Consider the following 13,739-nt stretch of genomic DNA (forward strand, 5'->3'; position numbering starts at 1 on the left):
TGGGCAGGCAGGAGCAGGGGAGACTAGCACTGTGCTCAGACCCCTGCCTCCCTCTCTCCAAAGATTTTTATGAGGTGAACCTGGATGACAGCGTGGAGCCTGCACCAGCAGCGACCAGGGAGGGTTCTGCACAGCAGATCGTGCAGCTGCCTCCTGTAAGGCAGGACACCCAGGAGCACCCAGGCTTGCCCAGCAAACCCTGCATGCCATTCTTTTACCGGGCAGCCGAGAACAGGGAGATAAACATCATCATCATCTAAGAGCTGGTCAAGAAATTTAAAACAACAACAAAAAGTTATGGGGTTAATCTCCTACACAATTCATATACTCCATTTGAATGTTAGAGCCACTCACATTGATTTGTGTTTCTAATTTACAGTTTAAATTTATTTGTAAAAAGTTAAGGGAGAGTGAATCTTTCCCTGATGTTCACTCTGGCATCCTTTAGCATTTTTGTTTTTTTAATTTGATAATTACAGGTCATTAGCATGCATATCAAGTTTGCCCTTAGGTGATGGGAGTTCAAACACACAAAGACCCACTATCTGCACGAAACTATTCTTGCCAGTTTGGAATAGGCTGCCATGCTTTTTTAATGTTATTGCAGCATGTATATTCATTACAGAATTCAGATAAAATGTGCTTATGTTCTGCTATTATGTTTGATCGAATCCTAATCACAGTGAGCTCTTCATTGGCTCAATATGTGGTTTGCCCTCAAGTGCGCACTGTTTATTACTTTGTAACGTGCCACTGTGAGTACTGACATTTAGAGTTGTTTAAAGGCCGAGAACTGGAAACAGCCTTTCCCCTATTTTCGTGTATTGGGAATGGGAGTAATAACATTTTGGGGAGCTTTTTAAATCTCACAGAAGAGGAAAGTGGCCTGCTCTGGCAGGTGTGTGCAGGATAGAGTGTGTTTCATTTGTTCTGGTGCCAAGAATGAGCGCTGTACTATGGTGGTTCCCTTAGGATTTGTATGTGCTCTGGGCTCATGAAGATATTGCATCATGAGCTGCAGCAGTTGTACCCTTTCTCGATGACCTAAAAAGGGATTATTTCTGAGGAATGAAAGGCTCCCATCATTGACTGTGGATGTGGAAAACATTTTCTAGCTTAGAGCATTTATATCTATAATACATTTTAAAGTCAGAGTTCATGTTACCTGTTTTAATCACATGAGTATATGTCCCAGAACACAAAAGGGCACTGGTTGGCATTCTTCTTAATGTATTTAGTAAAGATCATAAGAAATCCTTTAAGAGTTTAAATGTCCCTGGAAGAGGCATACAGGCTCTAGTCAAGAATGAATTCGAGTGAAGGAAAGCTGTGTGACACTTGGCCTTCCTCTATGTTCATGGAGCTTCTTTGAGGCTAGAAGATGGATTTTTACCATCTAGACCTCTCTGGCTAATACCTATTCTTCAACCACATTGGTTACTCTGACATAGGAATTTACTTCTTTTCTTTGAATGGAAAACACTTTAAAAATAATAACAACCATTATTATAAACCAATATATGTGACAGTACTCAGTTGAAACAAAAAGGAGTTTTAGTAGACAGTATTATACTACATATGAAAATCAAGGCAAAGTTTTTGCAACTTAAAATGTTTACAAGCTGCTGTGCAATCTACTGTTTGTGAAAGTCAAAGTATTATGAGGAAAAGTGTCTATACAATCAGAGTTATATTTCCTCACAAAGTTCTTTACAAAGAGTGAAATATGTTTTTATACCTCTCAGTTTCAGTTTAGAGGCATATTTTGTGCCATATTTATGTTAATGTGCCTATACATGATGAATGAGTTATTTCAGTCATACATTGCCTAAATCATAACTTTATGATGCTTGGGAAAGAATCGACAGTTAAAACTTCATGAAGTTCTAATGTCTGTGTTCCAAAATACGTCACATTATTAGGATGTAGGGAGAGATGTATGTGCACTCCCTGGGGTGGGCATTTCTAGTTACTAGACCATCTCCATTTTTAGCATTTGGCATCCTCATGATACTTTTATAAATATGACATTAATAGGAAAGCAATAATATGATTTTACAGATGAAATAACAGATTTGCCTGCATTCACTGAAAGAGTGCAAATATTGGGTTATTGTGACTTCAACTGGCTCTTCCAAATTGTATGAATTTATCAATGTATTAGATAAACCCAGTTTCAGAATGATAAAGAAAAACTGTTAGACCAAATAATGTGGCTAATTAACAGTGGTACGATTTCTAGCCTGAGGGTTTCAAATGGACTTAAGGTCCTGTTCGTGCCTTCTATTTTGTGAACTTGCCGCTTTTGCATTATTTGAGCTCACTTGAAAGACAGTTACTTTAAGTCCATTTTAAACCCTTGGGCTAGAAATCGTACCACTGTTAATTAGCCACCTTATTTGGTCTAACAGTTTTTCTTTATCATTCTGAAACTGGGTTTACCTAATACATTGATAAATTATTTCAAAGGAATTTTTATAGTTGAAATCACTTCACTTTTACCCTGATAAAGATAAATGACTAGGAATGACCTTCAGATAGTGTTTAGCACCTGTAACCAATCTGACAATAATGTGTTCATCAGGTACCTATGGATTAAATCACATACTGGCATATTTAAGCTGAATATCAATCTGGAAAATAAATGTACTGTATTAACTGAAATACCACTCTCTGTGTAGGTATCTTGTCCTATGTTTCAAAAAAAGCTAAAAAGAATGGAAATCCTATGACAAAAACTTAAGTCTTTCTTCAAAGCTCATGCAGTCTTTTGCAATACCTCATTCAGCCAAGTATTTGTTCTCTTCCTCATTCAGTATAAGGCAGCTTTCAATTTGCTTAGAAGGCAACATTAGAAGGTTAGAGTTCATCAGAAATATAGAATTTTAAAATGTGAGTTCAACTGAATAAATTTGAATTTTTGTAGGAAGAATCAAAATACCTATTTAAATATTGCAATATATGGTCTTTATTTATCTGGTATTTATATATATGGTCTTTAAGTATCTGATTAAACCTGATAGTTTTTCCAGAAATGAAAAAAAATCAATTCTAAACCCAAAGCTGATTTTTAGAAAATGTGAAACTGTAATTCAGCCCTATCCATAATACTTTCTCTAAAACTTTATCTTACAGTCACTTTAAAATAATATAACTATTCAAAAATGTAACTGCTATGTTAATGTTTTGAAATAACTTAAAACATTTTAAAATATGAATACTGTCATTTAAATCAAAGAAACTGGAGGAAGGATAAGTAGAGAAAGAGATGCCAATTCCAGTCCAAACCTTTATTTGTCAAGTTTTCTTAGAATGACTTTTACCAATTGATGAATTCCTGTAAACAGAATGTGTAATGGAAATACTGAAACACTGTTGCCTAAAGTGGGATTATTGACTGCTACTGTGATGCTACTGTAATGTAATAAATTATTAAATTGTTGCAAAGTGCTGTTTTTGCCTTAAAATTTTATGTGTCTTGAAAACTATAGTATTAAAAGTATTGAGACTGCAAATGCTTGGCACACTTGGCATGAGATAATCGGTTTTTATTTTTATGAAATTGTAATGTAACTATGCAAGTGTGTTTACTAAAGGAACATAAACTAAAAAGAAGTTATGGGAATTTAAAAAAGTTGTGGGATGAAAAAGTTATGGGATAAAAAATGCTGTGGAATAGTTGTGGCAAAAGAAGTTGTGGAAAAAAAGTAGAAAAATGTTTTATGAAAAGTATTTTAAAAAGTTATGAAAAAGAAGTTATGGGATTTTTTTTAAGTCATGGGATAAAAATAAAAGCAGACCTCTGTCAGCATAAGCCTGGAGAAGTGGGACTGGAGTCTTCGCCCCCACCATGTACCAACCACCCCTTCCCAGTCACCCCTTTACCATTAGGGTAGCAAGACAAGACCCCTGTCTAATGGAGGGAGAAAAACAGACCCTTTGCCACCTGACCAGGGCTGAGTCCTTAAATTTCTGGATGATGATGTTTGTTATTTAAGAGCCAGAGCCTGGTGGAGTTGGTTTGTTTGGAGGAGGCCTCATGGCCTCCCTACTCTCACCAAAGCAGCTTTTCCATCAAGGGGCTCCTATCTTATTCAGAGAGGCAGCTGGGGCAGGACAGTGGGGCTAACTGTAGAGCAGGTGAGGGCTCCGGCTGCTGGGGTGGCCCCCCTTCCCCAGTGTACATATAGTTTCTGTGTAACATTTTGTATATTCCAGGGGGTAGGGCCATCCCTTGTATTGTACGTAGCAGAGGCTGGAGCTGGCGTATGAGGAGGAAGTTCTAATCATTATTTATGGCTGGGAAACTTACTTATTGATAGCATAGGACAGAGGAAGGAGGCGGAGATGGGGTCCTGGCTGCCTTGGTGATGCAACTCCTGTTTATTTTGCTTTTCATTTTGGAATAAATGGATTTAGCCATAGTGCTCAGCCTGGTGGGTTCCCATTTCCCTCACTGGGTCCTGGAGTTTGTGCCACTGAACAAAGAGCCCCAGAGTGAGATGTCCAGCTGGGCTGTTGGGGACCTTCCAGGCCTGTTACCTGTATGCTGCCTGGTGACACCTGGTGGATTTCATGGGGACTGCCATGGCACCTGTGGGGCACAGTCCAGCCCTGACAGCCAACAGGCTCAGAAGCCTGATGTAGCGGTGGCTGGGAAGGCAGATACCAGCACCCAAGGGCACTGACTTCCATCCACCCCAGGCATCTTCCGTTCCGTCCCCTTGCCTCCCTCTCCTGTCTGCACCTAGTGGCCTGTTCTATCTGTCCCTCCATGCACCTGGTGGCCTGTTCTGTCTGTCCCTCCAGAGTGCCAGCTGTCCTGCAGGCTCCCTCCAGGCTGAGTTCATGGCCCTGCTCCCTGGTGGCCAGAGTCAGCTTCACAGGATAAGAGCCAGCTAAGCTCCAGGGGCTTTCCAGGAAAAGTGTCCCTTGGAAAGGGTGTGGCCTTTACACCGCTCCCAACAGCACCCTAGAAATGGCTTGGTCTTTTCCCTCCCCTGAGCTCCACAGAGAACACAGCCAGCAGAGGACACATTCCCCGTCATCCAGAAATGGGTTTGATTCTCAGCCAAGGGACAGCAGGACTGGTAGAGACTGTCAGGCCACACAGCTGCCTGCACAGCACCCCCATGCTTGGTGGGGAGTGGGAGGGATGGCGGGGGCTGGCTGTCCACAGGCCGGGCATGACAGAGAGGCTCACTGGAGGTGGCACTCTTTGGAGGGGCAATGTCAGGGGAGACCTTCCTCTTGTTGGGCCACAAGACAAGGATAGCACGGTGACTGATTCCCAGTGCTAGAGGCAAGGCGGTCGGCCATGTTTAGGTGCATATATAGATATATATATGGGTATTTATAGCTATTTATAGAACAGGGCAGGGGCATACCACAGAGGGGGCACAAGTTTTCAGCAATGGTCACAGCTGGATGTGTCAGCTCACCACTACAACAGACTAAGTCACAGATGAAGGGGGCTGGCTTTGGGCTGGGGAGCCACTGTCAAGTCACAGGACACCCACCCCGGCAGGCTTGGAAAGAGAGGGCTCCGAGAAGAGGAGGCTCTGTTTAGAGGTTGAAGCGGGGCCTGGGGCTCTCAGGACAGGATGGACTTGTCTGACCCATTCAGCTGGCAGTTGGAGAGAAGCAGAGAGAAAACGGGTTAAAGAAAAGCCAGAGCTTGTGAGACAAGTGCAGAGCACGGGTGCACCGCAGTGGCTGTGGGAGGGCCGGGGAGGGGAGGGCGCAGGTGCAGGTGTGGGTGTCGCAAGGTTCCTGGAAAAGAGGGGCTGGAAGGGAAAGGGGAGGAAGATGGAGGGAGGGGCTAGAGCTTCACATGTTGTGCCTGGGGGCTGCAGCAGCCCTCTCCACCCCACACACGCTGGCCTCTCCCATGGCACCCAGGCAGTGCACCCATAGTTCAGACCAATGCTCAGCCTCCTCGGGCTTCTCTCTTCTCTGGTCACCCTGTCTTCCAACCCATGGCCCAGGCCCACCTCTTGCTTGGGGGACCCCACCCCACAGCCACCTGGCCTGATAAGGAACACTGCTTGAACCAAAATGGTGAAGCTATAAGGGATGGACGGCTGCAGTGAGTGCCGGAGTTCCCTCTGGGTGGTGAGAAAGCCCACGGCCCTCTGAAGGGACCCTGGGGAAGGCAGGGAGGGGAGGTAGCCGGATGCCACTGGCCATAGACTTATAAGTCTAAGAGGGGAGCCTCAACTGGTTGGCAGGGGGCTGCATGTTGCATAGGTGAGGCTGGGCCCTTCCTGCTGGGAAAAGCAGAAGAGGGAAAGTCCGTGGCAGGAAAGGCAGATGGGCTCACTAGGCAGAGCTCAGCTGGGCCAACAGGCACTGTGGTCCCGTTGGCTGAATAGCACAGGCGACCTCTAAGAGCAACAGGCCAAGGTGCATGAGCCTGCTGGCCAGCGGTAGTGCTTCTGTTGGGGCCAGGGACCCTGCCTTCGGTCACACATAGCTAGCAGCTATGATGGTACCTGGGAGGGAGGGAAGGGGGCTGTGTGTCCCTGCCTGTCCTGTGAAGTGTGTTGTGGGATGACCGTGTGTATGGGACTCTCATCTAGATGGCCACTGGATTGCTGACAGATAGATGAGGTGGGACCCTGACTATCACCACTGCTCTGCAGTGGATTTGGCTCTTGGCACTCCCAGGCTGGGAGCTGGATACCCGGCCTTGGCAGCATGACTTAGACTGCAAGACAGGTATGGCGTACCCAGGATGATGTTCCTAGGCCTCTGCCCACCTCAGAGACCAGCCCCACACACAACCCCCTCCAAGCTCCCAGCCCCTACACCATAAACCACGAGCTCTCTGCCCTCTCTGATGGCTCCAGAGAGCACCCACATCTGCCAGCTTGGGCACAGAGCCTGTTTCAAGAGCCCCCAGGCTCAGCCATGGAGGCTGGGAGACTTTGGGGCCATGGGGGCCGGCCCTGGTACCTGCATCCAGCCGGGACGCTCTGCACCTGCAGCCAGGAGTCATCCATGGGCCCCCATGGGCATGCTGATGGTGATCGTGTTGATGTCATTGATGTTGCTGGGTGCCTCCGTCGGCACGTGGTGCTTGCACAGCATCTCGTCACCACACTGTGCCTTCTCTGCTGTCTCCTCCATCAGCGTGTTCTGGTCCCCATGTGAGTATAGGTTGGACAGCAGCTCTGAGATGAATTCCTTGGCCTGAGAGTTGGCAAAGAGGGAAGGAGGGTGCAACCTGATGCCTGTGCCACCCTGGCCACCCTGCGGGGCCCTGCTAGGACTGTGCGCTGGACTTGGAGCCCCAAGTATGGCTTTTCAGATGTAGCTTCTACACTGCTTCATCTTGAAGATCTGTATCCCCACTGCCTTTTCTCACTCAGATGGGGACACTGAAGTCCAGAGGAAAAGCCACCTGTCCAAGGTCACAGATCTGGAAGGGGACCCAGGACTTATCATGCCACCAGACACCTGTCTACTCAGTTTTAAAAAAAATGTTTTGGAGGTAGGATATCGTTCTGTTGCCAGGCTTGGGTACTGTGGATGAGATCACCACTCACTGCAGCCTCAACCTCCTGGGCTCAAAGTGATGGTCCAACATCAGCCTGTTGAGTAGCTAGGACTGAAGGCACATGCCACCACCAAGCCCAGCTATTTTTAAAATTTTTGTGTAGAGACCAGGTCTCACTATGTTGCCCAGGCTTGTCTTGAACTCCCGGGCTCAACTGATCGTTGACTTGGAAGAGCCCTGGGTTTCTGGCCTGGGCGGCCAAGTATTCAGGAACCCTCCCTGGCCACATGGTCATTTGCCTGTTCTGGGCCACTGTCGTCCATATGTCTCCCGGACCGCAGCTGTTGGCTGCTCTGACCCTGAGAGCCGATTTGGACAATGGGAGCTGAGGTGCTGGCTGAGGCCATGCCAGGCTTCCTGGAGGTCGTCGCTATTTTTAGAGTCTTTTATTGGCGAGTGTGTTTGTAATAGTTTCAGGCTTACTAATAGCACCGACAACAGTGCCCTGATTTCTGCCAAATGAGGAAGGATATGGGAATCATATTTGCTGGGGGAAAGTTTGATTCTGAGTCCTGGGGTGAGCCTGGAGGGTTTCTGTTCATCTCGTGTTGGGTCAGGACTGCTGAGAGTGACAGGGAGTGAGCTCACCCATGCCGACAGCTAGGGCTGTGTTGGGAGCGCCGCTGCCCTCCGTTCTGTACTGGGTCCCAGGCGCTGCCAGGAGGAGCCGAGGCGACTGGGCGTGGCTCTGGCGAGTGCCCGCCCCTTCCCTGGCGCCGCAGGCTGACCTGGCCCCTCCCACACTGCTGGGCCTTGCATGGTCGTGCAGCGCCTCCTTGTGAGCAGCTTGCGGTACAGTCTCCCCTGCAGCTTGCTTTAGAAAGCGGGGTCGCCACACCAACAGGTGCTTTAAGGATTGTCAAGGCGGCGGCAGGCTCCCCGCTGTTATCAAGACTGCAGGGGCCCATAACCCGCCTCTGGGCTGGAGCCTCAGTGTTTTAATGAGCTCCCCAGACTAGTGGTTGCAAGGAGGCCAGTCCTGCAGCACAGCGATTGGCCTTCAGAAACACAGGGAGGGAGCTGTGTGGTCAGCTGCATTCAGGAGACGGGGGTTACACAGGATTGAACCACGTTCTGCAGCAGGACTTCTAGGAGCCTTTTAAGGCGCTGAGCATCGTCTCCCAAATTTAGCTGACTATGGGGCACCTTCTCATCTCCCAGAGGAAACTTCCAGGCCAGAGGCAGAGGTGGGGTCTGGCTTCCTGGGTGCCAGCCTGGGCCGAGGGGCCTCTGTCAGCTCCTGACTGAGGAGCAAATGAAGAATTACACTTCAGGCTGGCGTTCTGCAACACAGGAGGGTTGGGCGCCGTAGGTTTGGGGTTTGTGGGGGCTGTGGGCTGACAGCTGTCGGGGAGAAAGGACTGGTGGTGGGGACCCTGTGCCCCGTTCACACGGAGCCTCCTCCCGCCTGGTGGGGCTGGCAGCCCGGTCTGCAGAGCCAGGCAGGAGGCAGAACCTGAGAAATCCACACGCGGGGACCCCTGCGCTTGGGCCTTCCCTGTTCTCTGGTGCTCCCATGTTCTAGAACACACGTTGGGGAATTCAGAATATAAATAAAGCTGGCCTTTCTGACCTTAAGCCTGTGGACGAGAGTTAAGCATGTCCAGGTAGCGGGTGTTTTGAAACATAAAAGATTGCACCCTCATGTGTGCTTTGTGTTGAAAGGAGTCCACGCAGCCAACAGCAGCAGAAGCAAATGGCCTGCTCTGATGGGGACAGGCAGGAAGTCCTTTGGGGCATTTCTGTTTCATCACAGCTTTTCCTGGGGCTGGTGACTCTATTGGGCCTTTGGCTGACAGGGAAGCGCATGAGCCCCTGTTGGTGGATGCAAAGCGTCTGGGGCCTGGCAGAATCCAGAGAGGGGAAGATGGTGGCCCCAGTGTTGGAGGAACTGGCCTATTTTGTGATCCCCAGAGAGCAGTGTGGCTGACCCATTAGTGCTACAAGTCCATAGCCAGGCCTCAGGACAGCTTTTGGTTTTGTTTTTATTAAGCCACTGACCAGTGGTTAGGAGCAAGTGATCACAACCTTAACATTTTTATGGAAAATTGGAGCCTTGACCTGGGGATAATGTGAAACCCACGAGCTGCACATTTCTCTGTAGACTGCATCTGGACACCTGTCACATTGCCGACTGGGTCTGACAGTCATCGCCAGGACTGCCTGGGCCTGTGTTCATTCCCAGTCAATGAGTCCTGGGACACAGACGTCCCGGACTCGTGCCCGGTGCCAGGCCTCGTGCCTGCCCGAGGATGCAGACACACCCGCCATCACCATGCAAGTGCCAGGAGCTCTTCTCAGCACTTACGTGTGGGAACTCGAGTAATCTCACACCCTAGGAGGTGGCACTACTGTCACCCCAGTGTGCAGATGAGGAATCAGAGGCCAGAAAAGGGGGTGACTTCACTCACACAGCAAGCATGTGGCAGAGCTGGAGTCCAGGCCATCATTCTGAACCTACCCCTGGCTGGGCCATTGTGCCTTGTCACCTCTCTGCAGAAGGTGGGCCTCGTCCCCTACATCAGGCCCCCAGTCTGGCCAGCGCTCTTCCCCCACTGCCCCAGGCCACCTGCTGTGCCTGTGAGGGCTGTGTGTGAGCACTCTCTGGAGCGCCGCTGATTCTCTTGTCTCTCCCCTGCGTCCTGCCAGGAAGCTGATCAGTATCTGCTTTGGGGACCTGAACCCTTTCCCCCTACGCCAGATCCGGAACCGACGCGCCTACCACTTGGAGAAGGTCCGGCTGGAGCTGACCGAGCTGGAGGCCATCCGTGAGGACTTCCTGCATGAGCGGAACACCAGCCCTGACAAGGGTGAGCTGGTCAGTGACGAGGAGGAGGATATCTGAGTGGGCTCCGGGACGCTGCTCTTCCTGCCTTCACAACCAAAGTGTGCCCAAAGGGTGAAAGCACGCTTAAAAGCCAGAATGTAACGCGTGTGGCCTCTGGGGATCTGCTGGGCAGATGTCCCAAGCCAGGCTGCACTTCCTCATTTCCCACTGTGCGGGGGCAGGGGTGGGAGGTCTAATCTGTTTACAGCCATTTCTGTGCCATGCTTTTGGTTACACGTATCTCAGTCATGCTTTCTGCCTGATGGGTGGATGCTCGGGCTTACCAGTGGCTATTTGCAAGAGCCTGTTTCCAGCCACCGTCAGCCTGTCAGTGCTCTGACCCTCTGAAACCTTGCTTTTTTGGGCATCTCCCCATGTTCTGTCTCCTGTACATAGTGGGCAGTGGTGTGTGGTTTTGAATGGCAGTGCTGTGAAGGATGCCCACTGTGCTTCAGGCACCTGTAGGCCAGAGAGTTGCTGCCTCAGGCATAAGGTCGGTATGAAAAGGGACGGCCTTAGAAAAACAGGCACATCCCTTGTTCAGAAACGGCCACTGTAGAAAGCCTGTGAACCTCCCACCGATGGCTTTAAGCTGTCAGCCATGCCCCATTTCTAGAATAGCCTTTGCTCTTCCACACGCAACCCTTCCATCAGTGTCTTCCAGCCTGCATGGGGAGGGCCTGGCTGCCCAGACACCTATCCTCACTTCTCACGGCCAGCCTGCGTTTGCAGATCACTGGGCTGCTCTGTCCCCAGCTTGCCCTGTGCCTGGCAAGCCTCCGTGAGATTCTGTGGAACGCCCTTCTTGACTTTTAGAAATCATTCACCAAGTATGATGGGATGGGATTCCAAGTAAACGGTGGACCGTCATATTGCAAAGTAGGCCCATGCCTGGGCTGGCCTTGGTTGAGGGGAGGGAGGAATGTTTTTGGGGGTGTTTTGAAGGGCAGTGGTGCAGCTGCAGCATGAACGCTCTTGGACAGCTGAAAACCATGGCCTCCTTGAGGATGGCCAGTGCTCCTGGTGTCTCCTCCACCTGCCTGGGTTGTGCAGGAGGCCAGCTGCCAGTGCCCGGGGCTGGGAAACTTTTTTGCTTGGGGCCCAGGCTTGGGTCAGCTCTCCCAGATGTGTGCCCACCCCACCACTGCCTGGAAGCATCCTTGTTCTCTGCCAGGATGCAGGGTCACTGTTGCCTCTGACATGGCAGTTTCTGGGAACTCAGATGACTGCCTTTCTGAAGGCTGGGGAGAGGCTTTGAGCAAGGAGCTTATTTTTGCTTAATCCATCTAGACCATCCCTGATGCGTAGATGTGAGAGGATGTTTTCTGGCACAGTGTTATGAAAATACAAGAGAAACGGTCTCAGTGGAATGTTTCATATCACCTGAAAAAAACTGGAAATCATCCTTTGTTGATACGAACACACTGAGACTAAGAATTGAAGCAATGCAGTTTTAAGAAGTACTTTTTTCCTATTATTTTTTGCTGTCAACTTTCTAGCAATTCCATGGCGAAGTTGGCGTTTCAGCACACGCTAGGCTGAGCTCCGGCTTCACATCTTTAGTGGAGTTGGTTAATGTTTCACTGGGTAGACGGAGCTGACCTCTATATTTAGCCAGAAGCCTTTGCCTCTTTTCTGGCATCAAAAATGGGTTTTGTCATTGTCTTTGAGAACAGCAGTTTGAGGTCTGACTCCTTCAGTTGCCCTGTGAGCTGGGCGTTGCAGTCCGCTCAAATCAAGTGTTGGAGCCCCCCACCCCTCAGCCCATCGTGAAACAACAGCTGTCAGCCTGGGGGGATGGCTGCTGAGGAGGTGCAGCAGGAATGGGGCTGGGCCCGTGAGCCAGCACCAGCTGCCCTCAGGTTTTACTTTCCAAGCCAATGGCCCCTGGAACATGCCAGCACACACTGCCATGTCCTGGGGCTAAGAGCTGCCTTTAGGGACAGGCTCGTGTCGTCCAATTTGCCCTGAGAGATGCACCTGACCAGAGGCCCATCATGGCTGCAACCCACAGTGGTATGTTAGTGTTTCCAGGCAGTTGTCAGCAGCTGCTGGGCAGTGTGTGTGCGACAGCAGGAGAGTTCCTGGAGGAAAGGGACTGGGGACACTTTCTCAGAGGTTCTCCTGCCTGGAATCAAGTGATGCGTGTCCAGAAGGCAAGAGAGGGCAGCTCCGCCTGGTTCCAGTTTGGGAACAGGATGGAGCCAACTCCTCTTTCCAGGACTGTGGGCCCCACTCTTTCGTGCTAACACTTCCCCTCCCTCACGTCACTGAGGAAAGAGCTGCTCTGTCCCCTCCAGTGCCCTGAAGGTCCCTGGCCTCCATTGGCTGCCATGGCAGGGGACCCTTCTGGCAGGGGCTGCCCCACGCTGCTGTTCTTCCTCCGAACCTTCACCCCAACACCCAGCCCGTGGCCCCTGCAAGGGGAACCTTGCCAGCTGAGAAACCCAAAAGCCTGTCCAAATGCACGCACGAGGACTGAGGGGAGCTCCCTCCCCGCACCTGCTGCAAATTGCCAACTTTTAAATGGATGGGGTTTTTTATGGGTTGAACCTGTGTTAATACTTTTGTACACTTTCACTACAGTTTATATTTTTATAGGCTATTTTCTCGAAGTGTTTCTAGATTCCACATATCTATTTTATGTAACAAGTTTTTATGTTATGTGTGTGACTCCCTTGTGTGTATCTGTGCCAGCCTCAGCCTCCGAGTTGCTCTTCCCTCTGGCCCTGACTCTCACTGACTCACCGATGTGATGTGCGGGCCCACTTCTTACCCCAGGTAGCCTCGGGCACTGCCTGTAGTCATGCTGACAGCTGTACAGTAGCCGCCAAGACTGCTGATGGCTGGAGACGGTTCTGGTTTCAACTACGGTATATTGATATCGGAAGTATTCTAGACGGATCCTCGGTTGGGTTTTCTAACTACGTTTGTATTGCACAGATCCCCACCTGCCATCCTATAGTGTTGTCTTCCTGTGTGTTCCGGGGCTTCTGGGCAGCTGCGCCTGCTCAGGGAAGTCCTTGCAGGTGGGAGGCCATGCAGAGACCCAGTGTGTGCCACTGAGCGTCCCACCGCTGCTGGGCAACTGGAGGACTGCAGGGGGCGCCAGTGACTCTCTCCTTTCATATCACAGCAGCTCCTGTGCTGACCTTCAAGTTAACGTTTTGGAACTGTAATACTAAAGGAAGAAATAAACTACTAATTTGTATAATATTCTGCATTGAAATTCAGTTATAGTCACTAGTGATGGGGCTCACCCCAAGGGCTTGGAGGGTGGGGCAGGGCTTATTGGTGTTGGGGGGGCGAGGAGGGGCTCTCTGACTTTTCAGCCTGGCATTTCTGGGTGTC

The 13,739-nt window shown here is 49.9% G+C and overlaps 2 protein-coding genes across 8 annotated transcripts in view; both read left to right on the forward strand.

The window, feature by feature from the left end:
• The window catches only part of LOC129014003 (golgin subfamily A member 6D-like), a 31,206-nt gene extending 27,759 nt beyond the window's left edge, over nt 1-3,447 (forward strand). For all 7 annotated transcript variants that reach the window (XM_054450894.1, XM_054450892.1, XM_054450890.1 and 4 more), the window contains one exon: nt 64-3,447. In XM_054450894.1, coding sequence (XP_054306869.1) covers nt 64-78 — 15 coding nt within the window. In that variant the 3' untranslated portion in view covers nt 79-3,447. The remainder of the gene's footprint in view (nt 1-63) is intronic.
• Nucleotides 3,448-9,255: 5,808 nt separating this feature from the next.
• Nucleotides 9,256-10,697, forward strand: LOC129014006 (TBC1 domain family member 2B-like). Its single transcript, XM_054450898.2, has 2 exons — nt 9,256-9,332; nt 10,211-10,697. Exons 1-2 carry the CDS (start codon nt 9,271-9,273, stop codon nt 10,404-10,406), a joined length of 258 nt encoding a protein of 85 aa, XP_054306873.1. The 5' UTR covers nt 9,256-9,270; the 3' UTR covers nt 10,407-10,697.
• The last annotated feature ends 3,042 nt before the right edge of the window (nt 10,698-13,739 follow it).

This window comes from Pongo pygmaeus, chromosome 16 (genome assembly GCF_028885625.2).
Source record: "Pongo pygmaeus isolate AG05252 chromosome 16, NHGRI_mPonPyg2-v2.0_pri, whole genome shotgun sequence".
Taxonomy (NCBI): Eukaryota; Metazoa; Chordata; class Mammalia; order Primates; family Hominidae; genus Pongo; species Pongo pygmaeus.

Excerpts from the sequence above, each read along its gene's own strand:
- LOC129014006 (XM_054450898.2), top strand. The coding sequence starts at position 9,271 with ATGGGGACAGGCAGGAAGTCCTTTGGGGCATTTCTGTTTCATCACAGC. Across the intron at positions 9,333-10,210 it reads CACAGCTTTTCCTGGGGCTG|GAAGCTGATCAGTATCTGCT; the intron begins GTGACTCTATTG and ends GCGTCCTGCCAG.